The 16,426-nt window shown below is 43.6% G+C and overlaps 4 protein-coding genes across 4 annotated transcripts; 1 reads left to right on the top strand and 3 right to left on the bottom strand.

Moving 5' to 3' along the window:
• The first annotated feature begins 1,019 nt into the window (after positions 1-1,019).
• Positions 1,020-1,968, top strand: LOC111239585 (cholesterol 25-hydroxylase-like protein 2). Its single transcript, XM_022769491.1, has one exon. It carries the CDS (start codon positions 1,020-1,022, stop codon positions 1,914-1,916), a length of 897 nt encoding a protein of 298 aa, XP_022625212.1. The 3' UTR covers positions 1,917-1,968.
• A 3,508-nt stretch (positions 1,969-5,476) lies between these two features.
• On the bottom strand, positions 5,477-7,879 carry LOC111239581 (proteinase-activated receptor 2-like). The gene is made up of 2 exons (XM_022769487.1): positions 7,716-7,879; positions 5,477-7,198 (listed from the first exon to the last, which is right to left on the bottom strand). The coding sequence occupies exons 1-2, from the start codon at positions 7,780-7,782 to the stop codon at positions 6,102-6,104; spliced, it is 1,164 nt and encodes a 387-aa protein (XP_022625208.1). The 5' UTR covers positions 7,783-7,879; the 3' UTR covers positions 5,477-6,101.
• A 2,535-nt stretch (positions 7,880-10,414) lies between these two features.
• LOC111239579 (proteinase-activated receptor 2-like) lies at positions 10,415-12,817 on the bottom strand. Its single transcript, XM_022769485.1, has 2 exons — positions 12,654-12,817; positions 10,415-12,136 (listed from the first exon to the last, which is right to left on the bottom strand). The coding sequence occupies exons 1-2, from the start codon at positions 12,718-12,720 to the stop codon at positions 11,040-11,042; spliced, it is 1,164 nt and encodes a 387-aa protein (XP_022625206.1). The 5' UTR covers positions 12,721-12,817; the 3' UTR covers positions 10,415-11,039.
• A 1,710-nt stretch (positions 12,818-14,527) lies between these two features.
• LOC111239582 (proteinase-activated receptor 2-like) lies at positions 14,528-16,392 on the bottom strand. The gene is made up of 2 exons (XM_022769488.1): positions 16,264-16,392; positions 14,528-15,928 (listed from the first exon to the last, which is right to left on the bottom strand). Exons 1-2 carry the CDS (start codon positions 16,334-16,336, stop codon positions 14,871-14,873), a joined length of 1,131 nt encoding a protein of 376 aa, XP_022625209.1. The 5' UTR covers positions 16,337-16,392; the 3' UTR covers positions 14,528-14,870.
• Positions 16,393-16,426: the final 34 nt, after the last annotated feature.

Below are 16,426 nucleotides of genomic sequence, written 5' to 3'. Positions count from 1 at the left end.
CACACAAGGACACTTCAACATGCAGACTTCACTCTACCTCCTGAGCCACAGGCGCCCCTGATTAATTAATTCAATATGTTATGTCATGTTATATCTCTTTATTGTAGTTTGTAGTGAGACAAAGTCTGACCCTCTCTCACTGGCTCCCTGGTGTAAACCTACATACAGGTTCTTCACTTTGATGAGAGAGCATCAGACACGGTATCACATGATATTAATGTCTGCAGAATGATGGTGTCACACCATGGAAACGGGCGCTGCGATCGCCCGCTCCAGCTCCGTTTTCAAAAATGAAATCTTACGTAAACAAAAGTCAGACTGAGCAAAAAGCCAACAACCATCCAGCATCAGACAGGAAGTGCTTTTTCAATTCATTTCTCATTTGACAGCTTGTCTATGATTAATTACTCTTTTGTGTGAATGTGTGTGTGTGTGTGTGTGTGTGTGTGTGTGTGTGTGTGTGTGAGAGAGAGAGAGAGAGAGAGAGAGAGAGAGAGTGAGAGAGGCAGGAACATTAACAGGCTGATTAACTAACATGTACGATGAGGGATATGTCACTTGCTGTTGTATATGTATAGATATAATGTTTACTCTGTTTATTGTGTTAACAGCTACACCGCAGCAGCCCCGTGCGTTTGCTGACAAAGTCAAATTCCCCCAGTAAACGGAAGCTCTCTCTCCATGATTTGGGTCAAAAATGAGAGCTGTTGTGGCCTGGCTCCTGAGTCCTGGCTGCGGTCCTTGTGCCCATGAAAAAGAGCCTTTACAGAGCGCCTTCTTTTAAAATGCAGGGGGGTGGTGGGGGTGGAGGTGGGGCTTGAATATACATAAGGGGCTAAGACAGTCCGCCAGTCCAATTTGGCACAACATCACCAGACAATTTGCTGTTGCTTAACCTATACGAGGAAGCTGATTGGGTCTCTCCTTTCATTTAGACTCTCTTTATCCTCTCCTGGAGCTTGTAAGAAAATAATCCTCTTGGAACGGCCCTCCTCTGGAAGAGAGACGCCGCGTTAGTGATGAGCACAGGCTTACTCAAAACTGAGGCTTTATCCTGGATGTCGGATGTGGACAACGTGACTGGGGGCCAGTCCCGGGACTTGGTCCTGCAGCCTGCCTGGGACTACCTCCACCAGAACCACCACGACCTCCTGAGGAGCCCTCTCTTCCCTGTTGTGCTCTCCGTCTCCACCTACTTCTTCCTGGTTGGTCTTTACACCGTGCTGGACCTGCTGGCCCCCGCCTGGCCCTGCATCAACCGCTACAGGCTCCATCCTGACAGACCGGTCACCTGGCCTAACATCTGGACCACGCTGGGCGTCACCATCTACAACCACCTGCTTTATATCTTCCCCGCTGCGGTCGCCCAGTGGCTGTGGAGGCCGCCCACCCCGCTGCCTCGTGAAGCGCCCACTCTTTGGAGCTTCTTCCTGGGCATCCTGGGCTGCATGGTGGTCTTTGACTTCCAGTATTACCTGTGGCACCTGCTGCACCACCGGGTCCCCTGGTTGTACCGCACCTTCCACGCCATGCACCACCAGTACAACCAGCCCTTCAGCCTGGTCACCCAGTACCTATCTGGCTGGGAGCTGTTCAGCGTGGGATTCTGGGCCACAATAGACCCCATCCTGCTCCAGTGCCACTGCCTCACAACGTGGGGCTTCATGGTCTTCAACGTCTACGTCTCCACCGAGGACCACTGCGGCTACGACTTCCCGTGGGCCATGCATAACCTGGTGCCCTTTGGCCTCTGGGGCGGCACGCCCAAGCATGACGCGCACCACCAGCGGCCCGGCACTAACTTTGCCCCATTCTTCTCTCACTGGGACTGGCTGGGGGGCACCCACACTGTGCCAACCCCCTCCAGCCACACTGCCACGGGAGAGCCAGACGAGATGAAAGGGAGAAAAGACTAAAGAGCTTGAATTAATCTCCCATTGACTCTGTCTCTCTTGTACTCAGTCTGCCTCTTTTGTACCTGCTCTCATCTTGTTTTTCCTCTCTCTCCTCTCTCCTGCAGGCCACTTCCTCTCTGTCCTCTCTCTCTCTCTGCCTCTCTTTCTCTTTGATATTATTAAATAGACTCACCTTATTTTGAAAATCCTCCACTGCTCTCTAGCAGCACATGGATATTCTCCACAGTTTAGGAGCTGATTATCACTCTAACATTTCTTTCTGGTAAGTTGCTGAGAAGAATTATCTTTAATGTTTGTTTTGTATAGACAACCCTGCAGATTTTTCCATTTATCTTAATGTATTGTTACTGTGTCTCCTTGTTATTCTCAGGTCCGTTTCAGTACATGTGTAACATGTTTTGAGCTACTTTGAAAAATAAAAGTAAAATAATTAAATAAAAGCACCTATTTGAGATTTGCTCTGTTAAACTCCACTCAGCAGCTCTGATCGAGAATTAGCCGACGGTCGATGGTGTGATCTGTCAGAGCGATTACACACACGTTAGCACGTACATTCTCCCTCTCTCCCTCCTCAGCACCGACCCTCTCACTCACACCCATGAATAGCCGTCTTTTAGCTGCACCCCAGTATGATGCGTGGGCGCAATACTAATCGATCATCCTCCCTTTCAGACAAAAAAAATGAATGCTCTTACTGGAAGAGTTCTTCATGAAACTCAGACGAGAGGAGAACAATGTCTGTGATGCAAAGTCTTCAACTGTGAAAGTGAGAATGAAATATTTGAAGGATGTCAGTGCGTTCACAGCAGCAGGTGTTGATCTTTGAAATACTAAAAACAAAGAGATTACTGTGCAAATCAACAGGTTTTCCCCTTTGGCTTTACTTTTTGTGAAAAAAAATAAACACATAAAATCACATGGCTGCATATGGAGTCAGGATTTCCTCATTAAAATAAAGTTTTAATTGAAAAATTGACCTCTTCACTTCGACTGAAACCTCAACTTTTACTCACATATGATAAAACTTAACCTTCAGCAAATAAACCAGCAGAGGTCACTTTCCCTCCCAACAAGAATCAGACAGAAACCTGCATCTATAATACTTATTTTAACAGATTAAACCTTAGAAAAAAGACTTTTCCCATTGTGCAATATCTAATTATATCACACAGGAAATGCAGTGAATCACAACTCTGTAGGTCATCACTCTCTTCCCTCTTTGCTGTTTCACCGGGTGACTTTACCTGCAGGCAGAACTGTTTCAGCATGTTACTGTTGCAACATGTTGTTGCTTTTTTTTAGAAACTGAATTCACCTGCCTGAGACCTCATGTCTCATTAAATTAATCCCGCGTTTAAATAAACAAACTTTACGCCCACGTCTGGTGATGGCGTGCGTGTGTGTGTGTGTGTGGAAGCTATTTGTTTCAACATGAAAGATTGTGAAAAGACTAATGTCTACAGACTGTGTGCAGTGAGGTTTGTACACCAGTGGTTTGTTCTGCAACCTACCACAACCCTATGGAAGAAATCTATACACTCGTGCATACGTCGGTGTTGTCGTCACAGGATTGTTGCAATTTATGATTAAGTTCAGGACATGCCGTAAGATGTTGCATGGCAGAAATGTGCAATAGAAACCTTTTTTTTTACACTCAGATTTTTGGATAAAAATAAAAAAAAAAAGATGTAAAGTTATAAATAGGGAGATGTTTTGGTGCTGGTGGTTGTTGCCTTTAGATAGGGCCAGGGTAGCTGTTCTCTCCGTGTTTCCAGTCTTTGTGCTAAGCTAAGCTAAGCTAACTGACTTATTTTCATACTTTGGTCATAAGTTATCGGAGNCCTTTTTTTTTACACTCAGATTTTTGGATAAAAATAAAAAAAAAAAGATGTAAAGTTATAAATAGGGAGATGTTTTGGTGCTGGTGGTTGTTGCCTTTAGATAGGGCCAGGGTAGCTGTTCTCTCCGTGTTTCCAGTCTTTGTGCTAAGCTAAGCTAAGCTAAGCTAACTGACTTATTTTCATACTTTGGTCATAAGTTATCGGAGAAACAAGTAGATGTTAGACAGCTCAGCTTCCGAGACATCCCGTGTCCACTGAACTACACGTGTGAATCACTGATTTTTAAAGTAAAACTTCTTTATTCTGTGTTTCTACTGGTTTTAATCCCAGAGTTTGTTGTTTATATAGAGGAGGAGACTTCTTCGTTTAAAAAAACCTCCTGACTGACTCCCATGATCCCATGCTCCTTCATGACGTCACCAAATGTCGTCTTTTGTTATAGTTTCAATTCAGCAGAAGTTACATACTGTGCATTTAAATCTCAGTAACATTGAAACGTTGCATTGAGCTCTTTGTAGTGCTGCTACACGTCAGTGTGTCTGTATACGTGAAGCCACCACAGCTCATAACAATGGACGACTGTCCATTGCTTTCCATACCAGCGCCGCCTCTCACGGCAAAACAGTACAGGGAAATGTGTAATCAGTGACCTGCCTTTTGTTCCTTCCTAATCGTTCATGATCATAAACTGTGCTCCGGGAAATCACGATTAATGATGTCACCAAACCCTTCAGCAACTTTTACAAATCACAACCTGAGAGTCGACTTTTACAAATATGATTTAACAGGTTTCAAATTCCCTTCTCCAGTCCATATGAGGCCTGTAGTGTATAATCCCTTCTCCTGGTGATATATTATTAAGCTATTTCTTTATTTCACATGTGATTCATAAACACGCTGTAACTCAGGAATGTTTGAAAGGAGCTGAGTGAGTGTAACGCGGCCAGGGAGTGGCCCCGTCCGTGCCCTGCATGACAAAACAAGGTGATCTACTCACACTGCTGACAAAAGGTAAGACGACACTCCACAACAATCATTTACCCTTTTACACAGCTCTGCCACAAACAGTCATTAAACAGGAAGTCAGCGACCATTCACAGGCCGTGTTTGCGTGTGTGTGTGTGTACGTGTACCTGGGGGAGGGTGACTGTTTTGGGTGGGGTTGTTGCTTCAAACGATCTGTTCACATACTCCTTATCAGGAGATAAAAGACCAGGGCCATTCAATTGAGTTCACAATAACCCTTTGTTGCCACTCTATTGTCTCTTAATCGTATTAAGCAGCAGATTTTAACTGGAAAAAAAATAAAATAAAAAGAACGTGACTACAACAGATTATATGAGCTACAAGTTTAAATTAAGACAAGTAGGAAAGCGAGCTGTTTCACGAACAGCTGGAACGTGGTCTGACACTGAAACCAGTTCTAACATGTCTCATCACGCTCTCAAGCATTCTTTAAGCCCCTCCACTCTCACCCTCCTTCCTTCTTCAGAAAATACAATCATTAACAACCAAGTGAACATTAACGTGTTTAAAAAAAATATATATACAAAAAAAAAAGAAACTGGTCTGACACTCAAAACACATTCCACGAATTCCTAACATTTCCACAAGGCACAGACCAGTGAGTCACGTCTCCTCTCCAGCTGCATGATATCACCGACTAACAGGCTTCAATCAGTTACACAATACTATAAAAGGAGTTTCACAGAAACTACATCCTGTTTTATCATTTATTTAAAAAAACAAAACAAAAACAACTAAGTAACAATACCAACAATTTCTTCATCAGTTCAAAACTCAAACATAAATCACGTCAGTACAAGTGGTTTTAAATGGCAAATTAAAACCTGCTGCAGGAATGTGCTGAATAGGCAAGAAAGGGAAAAACGCAGCAGTGAATAATAAGTACAGCTTAACACAAAACACAAGTCACATCATAACGCCTGATACTTGCATTACTTAAGCTCCAAAACCCTCTGCACACATCTGGTTCATGTGGCGGTTTTTATTACGGATTTCATTGGCTTTAAATCCAGTAAACTAGTCAGTCAAAAGCACATTTACCTGTGTCAGCGATTACCAGGCCTTCTCTTCATTTATACATATTTATATATGTAAATATTCATAATAAAAAAAAAGAAAATATGTATTAATGTTTCACATTTTAGCACCAAACCTCATACCAGCACAACCAGCTTCACATTTAAAGTTCATCTTTGGTTACGTGATGCTTTTGAGGTTACTTGGTTTTAATGTATGGGCCTTATGTCCAGTATTACAGTGTCCCAGTTCCACACAGCCTGTATGACGCCGTGTTATCGGCATCAGTATCACGATCTGGCTAACAGGTACTGCTCTGTGTGTTCCCAGTGTCTGACACGTACGACTTGCTCCTCCTGGAGTATTTCATGGAGCTGAATGAAACCCTCATCCTCTCCACAGTCCGGCTGCTCCTGCACAGCAAAGTGTTCTTCACGTGGTTCCTGAAGTCCTCCGACACAAAGTAGTAGATGAACGGGTCCAGGCAGCTGTTGAGACTGGCCAGGCACAGCGTGGTGATGTAGAAGCTGTAGCCGTTGTTTATCACGCTGTCCTTCAGCAGGGAGTAATGCACCACCAGCATGATGTTACTGGGGATGAAACACACGACGAACGTCACCAGGACGGTCACGATCAGCATCACGGCCTTGCGTCGGTTCTTTGACGCCGTGCTTTCCTCCATGCTGTTCCCCAGAGCGCGGAGCAACAGAATATAGGCCACGATGATCACTAGGCAGGGGACGAGGAACACGACCATTCCCATGAAGATGAAGTAGTAGTATGGCAGCTGGACGGAGGGGAACGGGTTCTGGAGGTCATGTATGACGCTGACATCGTGGCAGGTGGTTATGTTGGGGTCTTTGAGCTTGGCCGTGTGGTCGTACAGGTACAGAGGAGTGGTGGTGAGCCAGATGAAAACCCAGATGGCTACACACACGCCGATTGCCACTTTGTTGTTCTTCCTCTGCTGGGACAGAGGGTGAGCCACGACCCAGTACCTCTGCACGCTGAGGCAGGTGATGAACAGGACGGAGCAGTACATGTTCCCGTAGAAGAAGCCCACCAGGACTTTGCACAGCGGCTCTCCGTAGATCCAGTCGTTGCCGTTTAAGTGGTAGGCGATCTTCAGCGGCGTCCAAATGACAAAGAGCAGGTCGGCCAGAGCCAGGTTGGCCATGTAGATCGACGACGGGTGCTTCTTCTTGGTCCTGAACAGAAACACCCAGACCGCCATGCCGTTGGCGGGAAGCCCCACCACGAAAACGATGATGTAAACGATTGGGAGGAAGACGGTGGTGAGGCCACTCTTCAACGTTTCTGATGTTGTGTGGTCCACGACAACTTGTCCTGAGTTTTCAGGGTCCACAACCCCGAAGAACCCACGTGCTTTAGACCCACCTTTAAAATGACAAAATAAATACATATTAGGGCTGAAACTATTGATTCAACTGATTAGTTTATAGGGAGAATATTGATTGTAAATGATTCTGATAATACATTAATCATTTAAGTCATTGTAGTTGATCAGAAGTTGAACATTTTTCTTTATTTTCCGACAATTTTTAAGCTAAAAAATAAATATAAACTACTGATAGGTAAATAATCATTAGTTGAACTGATAAAATAGCTGATTTAAGTTTCCACGCCTACATTTACCGACATTCCTGTCAGTCTGGGAGTTGACCACGACCCAAGGTTAAAAATACTTCTGTCAAAAAGTCGCTCCAATATTCACGTTTTAAAAAATTTTTAACTTGTAGTATATACTTATAGTTTATATCTTGTCTGTGAGTAGTTTATTTAGTAATATCTTCGATGTATTCTCTTGAGATAAGACTAATTGTGTCCCATTAGATCGTTATGTAAACGACGTAACCCTCCACCACGATAAACACAGAGGAACTTCCGGGCTTACCTGTGGCGTCTGAGGCTGAAATGCAGCAGAAAATTAACAGCAGCGTCAATAATCGCGGTAAATCCATGTCTGTGCGCTTTCAACACGTCTCTGCTTCACTTCTCTTTTGTTGCACTCTCCCCACCACACAACCTCTTAAGTATAAGTTAACTTCTCCAACCGAGAAAAAGGACACGCCCCGAGACTACCTGTCTGTCTGGTTGCTTACGTCATGGTCGAGTAACCGCCCACCTGTTCTGCTCTGTGGCGGTTTCCCCAATAGAAGGTTTGGTCTCAACATTGGTCAGAGACAATAGTCAGAGAGGCAGCAACAACGCCACCCATCCAAAACAAACAGANACTGAAACCTCAACTTTTACTCACATATGATAAAACTTAACTTTCAGCAAATAAACCAGCAGAGGTCACTTTCCCTCCCAACAAGAATCAGACAGAAACCTGCATCTATAATACTTATTTTAACAGATTAAACCTTAGAAAAAAGACTTTTCCCATTGTGCAATATCTAATTATATCACACAGGAAATGCAGTGAATCACAACTCTGTAGGTCATCACTCTCTTCCCTCTTTGCTGTTTCACCGGGTGACTTTACCTGCAGGCAGAACTGTTTCAGCATGTTACTGTTGCAACATGTTGTTGCTTTTTTTTAGAAACTGAATTCACCTGCCTGAGACCTCATGTCTCATTAAATTAATCCCGCGTTTAAATAAACAAACTTTACGCCCACGTCTGGTGATGGCGTGCGTGTGTGTGTGTGTGTGGAAGCTATTTGTTTCAACATGAAAGATTGTGAAAAGACTAATGTCTACAGACTGTGTGCAGTGAGGTTTGTACACCAGTGGTTTGTTCTGCAACCTACCACAACCCTATGGAAGAAATCTATACACTCGTGCATACGTCGGTGTTGTCGTCACAGGATTGTTGCAATTTATGATTAAGTTCAGGACATGCCGTAAGATGTTGCATGGCAGAAATGTGCAATAGAAACCTTTTTTTTACACTCTGATTTTTGGATAAAAATTAAAAAAAAAGATGTAAAGTTATAAATAGGGAGATGTTTTGGTGCTGGTGGTTGTTGCCTTTAGATAGGGCCAGGGTAGCTGTTCTCTCCGTGTTTCCAGTCTTTGTGCTAAGCTAAGCTAAGCTAACTGACTTATTTTCATACTTTGGTCATAAGTTATCGGAGAAACAAGTAGATGTTAGACAGCTCAGCTTCCGAGACATCCCGTGTCCACTGAACTACACGTGTGAATCACTGATTTTTAAAGTAAAACTTCTTTATTCTGTGTTTCTACTGGTTTTAATCCCGAGTTTGTTGTTTATATAGAGGAGGAGACTTCTTCGTTTAAAAAAACCTCCTGACTGACTCCCATGATCCCATGCTCCTTCATGATGTCATCAAATGTCGTCTTTTGTTATAGTTTCAATTCAGCAGAAGTTACATACTGTGCATTTAAATCTCAGTAACATTGAAACGTTGCATTGAGCTCTTTGTAGTGCTGCTACACGTCAGTGTGTCTGTATACGTGAAGCCACCACAGCTCATAACAATGGACGACTGTCCATTGCTTTCCATACCAGCGCCGCCTCTCACGGCAAAACAGTACAGGGAAATGTGTAATCAGTGACCTGCCTTTTGTTCCTTCCTAATCGTTCATGATCATAAACTGTGCTCCGGGAAATCACGATTAATGATGTCACCAAACCCTTCAGCAACTTTTACAAATCACAACCTGAGAGTCGACTTTTACAAATATGATTTAACAGGTTTCAAATTCCCTTCTCCAGTCCATATGAGGCCTGTAGTGTATAATCCCTTCTCCTGGTGATATATTATTAAGCTATTTCTTTATTTCACATGTGATTCATAAACACGCTGTAACTCAGGAATGTTTGAAAGGAGCTGAGTGAGTGTAACGCGGCCAGGGAGTGGCCCCGTCCGTGCCCTGCATGACAAAACAAGGTGATCTACTCACACTGCTGACAAAAGGTAAGACGACACTCCACAACAATCATTTACCCTTTTACACAGCTCTGCCACAAACAGTCATTAAACAGGAAGTCAGCGACCATTCACAGGCCGTGTTTGCGTGTGTGTGTGTGTACGTGTACCTGGGGGAGGGTGACTGTTTTGGGTGGGGTTGTTGCTTCAAACGATCTGTTCACATACTCCTTATCAGGAGATAAAAGACCAGGGCCATTCAATTGAGTTCACAATAACCCTTTGTTGCCACTCTATTGTCTCTTAATCGTATTAAGCAGCAGATTTTAACTGGAAAAAAAATAAAATAAAAAGAACGTGACTACAACAGATTATATGAGCTACAAGTTTAAATTAAGACAAGTAGGAAAGCGAGCTGTTTCACATACAGCTGGAACGTGGTCTGACACTGAAACCAGTTCTAACAAGTCTCATCACGCTCTCAAGCATTCTTTAAGCCCCTCCACTCTCACCCTCCTTCCTTCTTCAGAAAATACAATCATTAACAACCAAGTGAACATTAACGTGTTTAAAAAAAATATATATACAAAAAAAAAAGAAACTGGTCTGACACTCAAAACACATTCCACGAATTCCTAACATTTCCACAAGGCACAGACCAGTGAGTCACGTCTCCTCTCCAGCTGCATGATATCACCGACTAACAGGCTTCATCAGTTACACAATACTATAAAAGGAGTTTCACAGAAACTACATCCTGTTTTATCATTTATTTAAAAAAACAAAACAAAAACAACTAAGTAACAATACCAACAATTTCTTCATCAGTTCAAAACTCAAACATAAATCACGTCAGTACAAGTGGTTTTAAATGGCAAATTAAAACCTGCTGCAGGAATGTGCTGAATAGGCAAGAAAGGGAAAAACGCAGCAGTGAATAATAAGTACAGCTTAACACAAAACACAAGTCACATCATAACGCCTGATACTTGCATTACTTAAGCTCCAAAACCCTCTGCACACATCTGGTTCATGTGGCGGTTTTTATTACGGATTTCATTGGCTTTAAATCCAGTAAACTAGTCAGTCAAAAGCACATTTACCTGTGTCAGCGATTACCAGGCCTTCTCTTCATTTATACATATTTATATATGTAAATATTCATAATAAAAAAAAAGAAAATATGTATTAATGTTTCACATTTTAGCACCAAACCTCATACCAGCACAACCAGCTTCACATTTAAAGTTCATCTTTGGTTACGTGATGCTTTTGAGGTTACTTGGTTTTAATGTATGGGCCTTATGTCCAGTATTACAGTGTCCCAGTTCCACACAGCCTGTATGACGCCGTGTTATCGGCATCAGTATCACGATCTGGCTAACAGGTACTGCTCTGTGTGTTCCCAGTGTCTGACACGTACGACTTGCTCCTCCTGGAGTATTTCATGGAGCTGAATGAAACCCTCATCCTCTCCACAGTCCGGCTGCTCCTGCACAGCAAAGTGTTCTTCACGTGGTTCCTGAAGTCCTCCGACACAAAGTAGTAGATGAACGGGTCCAGGCAGCTGTTGAGACTGGCCAGGCACAGCGTGGTGATGTAGAAGCTGTAGCCGTTGTTTATCACGCTGTCCTTCAGCAGGGAGTAATGCACCACCAGCATGATGTTACTGGGGATGAAACACACGACGAACGTCACCAGGACGGTCACGATCAGCATCACGGCCTTGCGTCGGTTCTTTGACGCCGTGCTTTCCTCCATGCTGTTCCCCAGAGCGCGGAGCAACAGAATATAGGCCACGATGATCACTAGGCAGGGGACGAGGAACACGACCATTCCCATGAAGATGAAGTAGTAGTATGGCAGCTGGACGGAGGGGAACGGGTTCTGGAGGTCATGTATGACGCTGACATCGTGGCAGGTGGTTATGTTGGGGTCTTTGAGCTTGGCGGTGTGGTCGTACAGGTACAGAGGAGTGGTGGTGAGCCAGATGAAAACCCAGATGGCTACACACACGCCGATTGCCACTTTGTTGTTCTTCCTCTGCTGGGACAGAGGGTGAGCCACGACCCAGTACCTCTGCACGCTGAGGCAGGTGATGAACAGGACGGAGCAGTACATGTTCCCGTAGAAGAAGCCCACCAGGACTTTGCACAGCGGCTCTCCGTAGATCCAGTCGTTGCCGTTTAAGTGGTAGGCGATCTTCAGCGGCGTCCAAATGACAAAGAGCAGGTCGGCCAGAGCCAGGTTGGCCATGTAGATCGACGACGGGTGCTTCTTCTTGGTCCTGAACAGAAACACCCAGACCGCCATGCCGTTGGCGGGAAGCCCCACCACGAAAACGATGATGTAAACGATTGGGAGGAAGACGGTGGTGAGGCCACTCTTCAGCGTTTCTGATGTTGTGTGGTCCACGACAACTTGTCCTGAGTTTTCAGGGTCCACAACCCCGAAGAACCCACGTGCTTTAGACCCACCTTTAAAATGACAAAATAAATACATATTAGGGCTGAAACTATTGATTCAACTGATTAGTTTATAGGGAGAATATTGATTGTAAATGATTCTGATAATACATTAATCATTTAAGTCATTGTAGTTGATCAGAAGTTGAACATTTTTCTTTATTTTCCGACAATTTTTAAGCTAAAAAATAAATATAAACTACTGATAGGTAAATAATCATTAGTTGAACTGATAAAATAGCTGATTTAAGTTTCCACGCCTACATTTACCGACATTCCTGTCAGTCTGGGAGTTGACCACGACCCAAGGTTAAAAATACTTCTGTCAAAAAGTCGCTCCAATATTCACGTTTTAAAAAATTTTTAACTTGTAGTATATACTTATAGTTTATATCTTGTCTGTGAGTAGTTTATTTAGTAATATCTTCGATGTATTCTCTTGAGATAAGACTAATTGTGTCCCATTAGATCGTTATGTAAACGACGTAACCCTCCACCACGATAAACACAGAGGAACTTCCGGGCTTACCTGTGGCGTCTGAGGCTGAAATGCAGCAGAAAATTAACAGCAGCGTCAATAATCGCGGTAAATCCATGTCTGTGCGCTTTCAACACGTCTCTGCTTCACTTCTCTTTTGTTGCACTCTCCCCACCACACAACCTCTTAAGTATAAGTTAACTTCTCCAACCGAGAAAAAGGACACGCCCCGAGACTACCTGTCTGTCTGGTTGCTTACGTCATGGTCGAGTAACCGCCCACCTGTTCTGCTCTGTGGCGGTTTCCCCAATAGAAGGTTTGGTCTCAACATTGGTCAGAGACAATAGTCAGAGAGGCAGCAACAACGCCACCCATCCAAAACAAACAGACTGGCTATATTTTAGTATGTCTATAGTATCTATAGTATCTATCTGTAGTATGTTTATATTATAGACATATGTTACATGAATATATATCCATCCGGAGGCCTGTCAGTATAAATGTTCATATAATATATTTAATATAAAAAATAGACATGTGTGTAAATTTATAAATTATTAAGAAAATCATATACAAACATAACAATTGTTAATGAGCCTGTTGTTCAAATAAAGTTGCATTTTACCATTAGTATTTCACATATGGTATAAACTTATATCTTCATATATCCAGATTATGTCATAATAACATAATTTGTTAATGTGCATGTTTTTGGACTGCAGGAGGAAGTCAGAATACCCTGAGAGAACCCACACTGGCACAGGGAGAACATGCAAACCAGGCCTAGGGTTCAAACCCATAAACTTCTCAATGTGAGGTGACAGTTCTAACCACTGAACCACTGTGCCGCTTCATAAATAAATCATCTTATAGTAAGGTATAAAAATATCATAGTATAGTAAGGCATGAAACGTCATAGTATAATAATGCATAAAAAAACGTAAAAAAAAAGAATTAGAATATAGTGAAAACTGCCGATCACATTTTCCTCAGGACCCGAGGAAACATCTTCAAGTGTCTTGTATGGTTTGACCGACCGACCTAAACCCAAATATTTTCACTTTAATGTGATAAAGGCAAAGAACAGCAGCAGACACTCACATCTGAGCAGCTGGAACTGGAAAATTATTGGTATTTTTGCTTGAAAAATTATTGAAACAAGGGGTTCATTTATCATTATTAATAGTAGATTCATTCTCTGTCCACGGACTAATTGACTAATTATTTTCAATATGTTATTACAGAAATCACACAGTGTGGCACAACAGATGTTATGAAACAAAGCTGTTAATTTTTTAATCTACCAATTTAACATTATTAGACAACATATCCTTTGCTAACTTAGCCTGGTCTTTGTCTTTTGTTGATATGACAACAGTTTGGTTGTTGTGAGGTCATGTGCTCGCCCTCTCCCCTGCTCTTATCATGTAAGGTGATCAGTTAAGACTCTGAAACTGTAACAGTGACGTCACCCTGCTGTTCTAACGCTGTAGGAATCTGAACTGTTTTTCCCTCCTCAAGCTCGAGACTCCGAGGCAGGAACACCGAGCTACAGGAATGTAAAGAAGCAAAGATTTTAAAACGTTTTTGTTAATGTCTGCAATTGAAACTCCACTTGGCCATATTGCGATTTCAATATTTCGACTAGTTGTTCAGGCCTACTTGCTCTGTAAAGTTTCATATACCCCACCTAAACACAGCCTGTGATTTGGTCCTAAAGGCGCGATGAAATAAACTTTTCCAGTTAAGAAAACCAAAGTTGAATTTCCTCATCACCGATACAAACTCTGACAGTAAAGGTTTAAATATCAGAACTGTTTTGAAAATAAGGAACACGCAGCCTGACCTTTCCAACCGCCTGTGATTAGAGAAAATGTCAGTGAACCAAACAGTGTGACAGGAGGGAAATACAGTAAGTAGGACAGTTACTTTTATTAGCAAACTGTAAAATATTACTTTAAAAAACACATACAAGCTCATGATATCCTGAACTTTGCCCATTTCAGGTCAAGGCTCAAAGCAAATACAGTTCATCTCAATAAAATGTCAACACAGAAGATTAGACACAATAAAATGACCAAAGGCAAATGCTCATATCCAAGTGCAATAAAATCAAACTCCATCAAAGAAACAGTTGTATTATAAATGATATAAAAATAAACTTCATTTACAAAACCAAGACAGCTCAAAATTTCTCGGAGGTCATCGCCACAGACGACTCTCCCTGAAGAAATCCACTTTATTTCAGTTTAATGATCCGGGATGAGCTCAGCAATCAGAGCTCTGCGTCTTCCCTGAATCAGACGTGTACACGTTTCTCTTCTTGGAGTATTTGAGGGCGCTGAAGGAAACCCTCATCCGCTCCACCGTCCTCTCGCTCCTGCAGAGCAGCGTGTTCTTCACGTGCTCCCTGAATTCCTCCGAGATGAAGTAGTAAACGAAAGGGTCAATGCAGCTGTTGAGACTCGCCAAGCACAGGGTGGTGATGTAGAAGCCGTACATGTTGTTGGTGGCCCCGCCCAACAGGTGGATGTAGTGCACCAGCAGCATGATGTTACTGGGGGCGAAGCACACCAAAAACATCACCAACACGGTGACGATCAACACCACGGCCTTGCGTCGCTTCTTGGCGATGGTGGGGTCCGCCATGCTGTTCCTGAGAGACTTGAGCATGAGGACGTAGGATATGATGCACACCATGGTGGGAACCACAAATCCCAGTGTTCCCATTGTCAGGAAGTAGCCCGCCGCTATCTTCTTCTGACTGGGCCTGGTGACGTCATGGCAGGTGAGGATGTTGAGGTTCGTTACACGGACCTCTTGATCGTACAGGTAGAGGGGGATCGTGAGAAGCCAGACCACCGCCCAGATCGTGACGGAGATGGAAACCGCCAAACAGTTGCTGTTCCGCTGCTGGGACAGCGGGTACACCACAGCCCAGTAACGCTGGATGCTTATACAGGCGATGAAGGCGATGGAGCAGTACATGTTGCCGTAGAAAAACGCCACCAGCACTTTGCACAACCCCGCTCCGTAGATCCAGTCGTTGCCGTTGAAGTGGTACGCTATTTTCAAGGGCACCCAGATGACGAAGAGCAGGTCGGCCAGAGCCAGGTTGGCCATGTAGATCGCCGACGGGTGCTTGATCTTGGTCCTGAACAGGAACACCCAGATCGCCATGGCGTTGGTGGGCAGCCCCACAATAAACACGATGATGTAGATGATGGGGAGGAAGACGGTGGTGAGTCGGCTGCTCAGGACTTGTTTGGCTCTGGTGCCGACCCACACCCCGTCGTTGGTCTCCGTACCCGTGAAGCCTCTCTCGTCTATGAACACATATGAAAAGCGGAAGTAAAACCGGTTTGTTCAGTGTGCAGGAACATGCTAAAACACCTCACACTCAAAACATAACTCAGTTCCTGTCAGCTGTGAGCATTTGGACAACTACACCTCTCAACTTGAGTCATCTGTGTTACAATGATCCATCTGAATATTTCCCATCATCAGTGCACTCTAACTTTACTAATCCAGCCTATAAGGGCGGCAAGGACCAACACACACCAAACAAACAACGCCTGTCTGGAGGTCAGAGCTGCGCGTTTTGGATCCTGTTCCTCCTGAAGTGGCTGAATATTCACAACAACAGAGGAAGACACGTTACCTATCTGCAACAGGCAGGTTGTCACACAGCACGACAGCAGGAGCAGCTGGAAACATCGCGTCCTGAAGGTCATGGCTGCAAACGGAAGTTATAGTAATGTCCGCCGCGGGTACGGTACTGCCTCGCTTCTCCCCGACGCCGGTTTAAACACGGTGTCAAAATA

The sequence above is a fragment of the Seriola dumerili genome, unplaced genomic scaffold (genome assembly GCF_002260705.1).
Source record: "Seriola dumerili isolate Sdu_G_001 unplaced genomic scaffold, Sdu_1.0 BDQW01003014.1, whole genome shotgun sequence".
Classification (NCBI taxonomy): Eukaryota; Metazoa; Chordata; class Actinopteri; order Carangiformes; family Carangidae; genus Seriola; species Seriola dumerili.
Note: the sequence above shows the minus strand (reverse complement) of the source record. Positions and strands in the feature narration are given on the sequence as shown.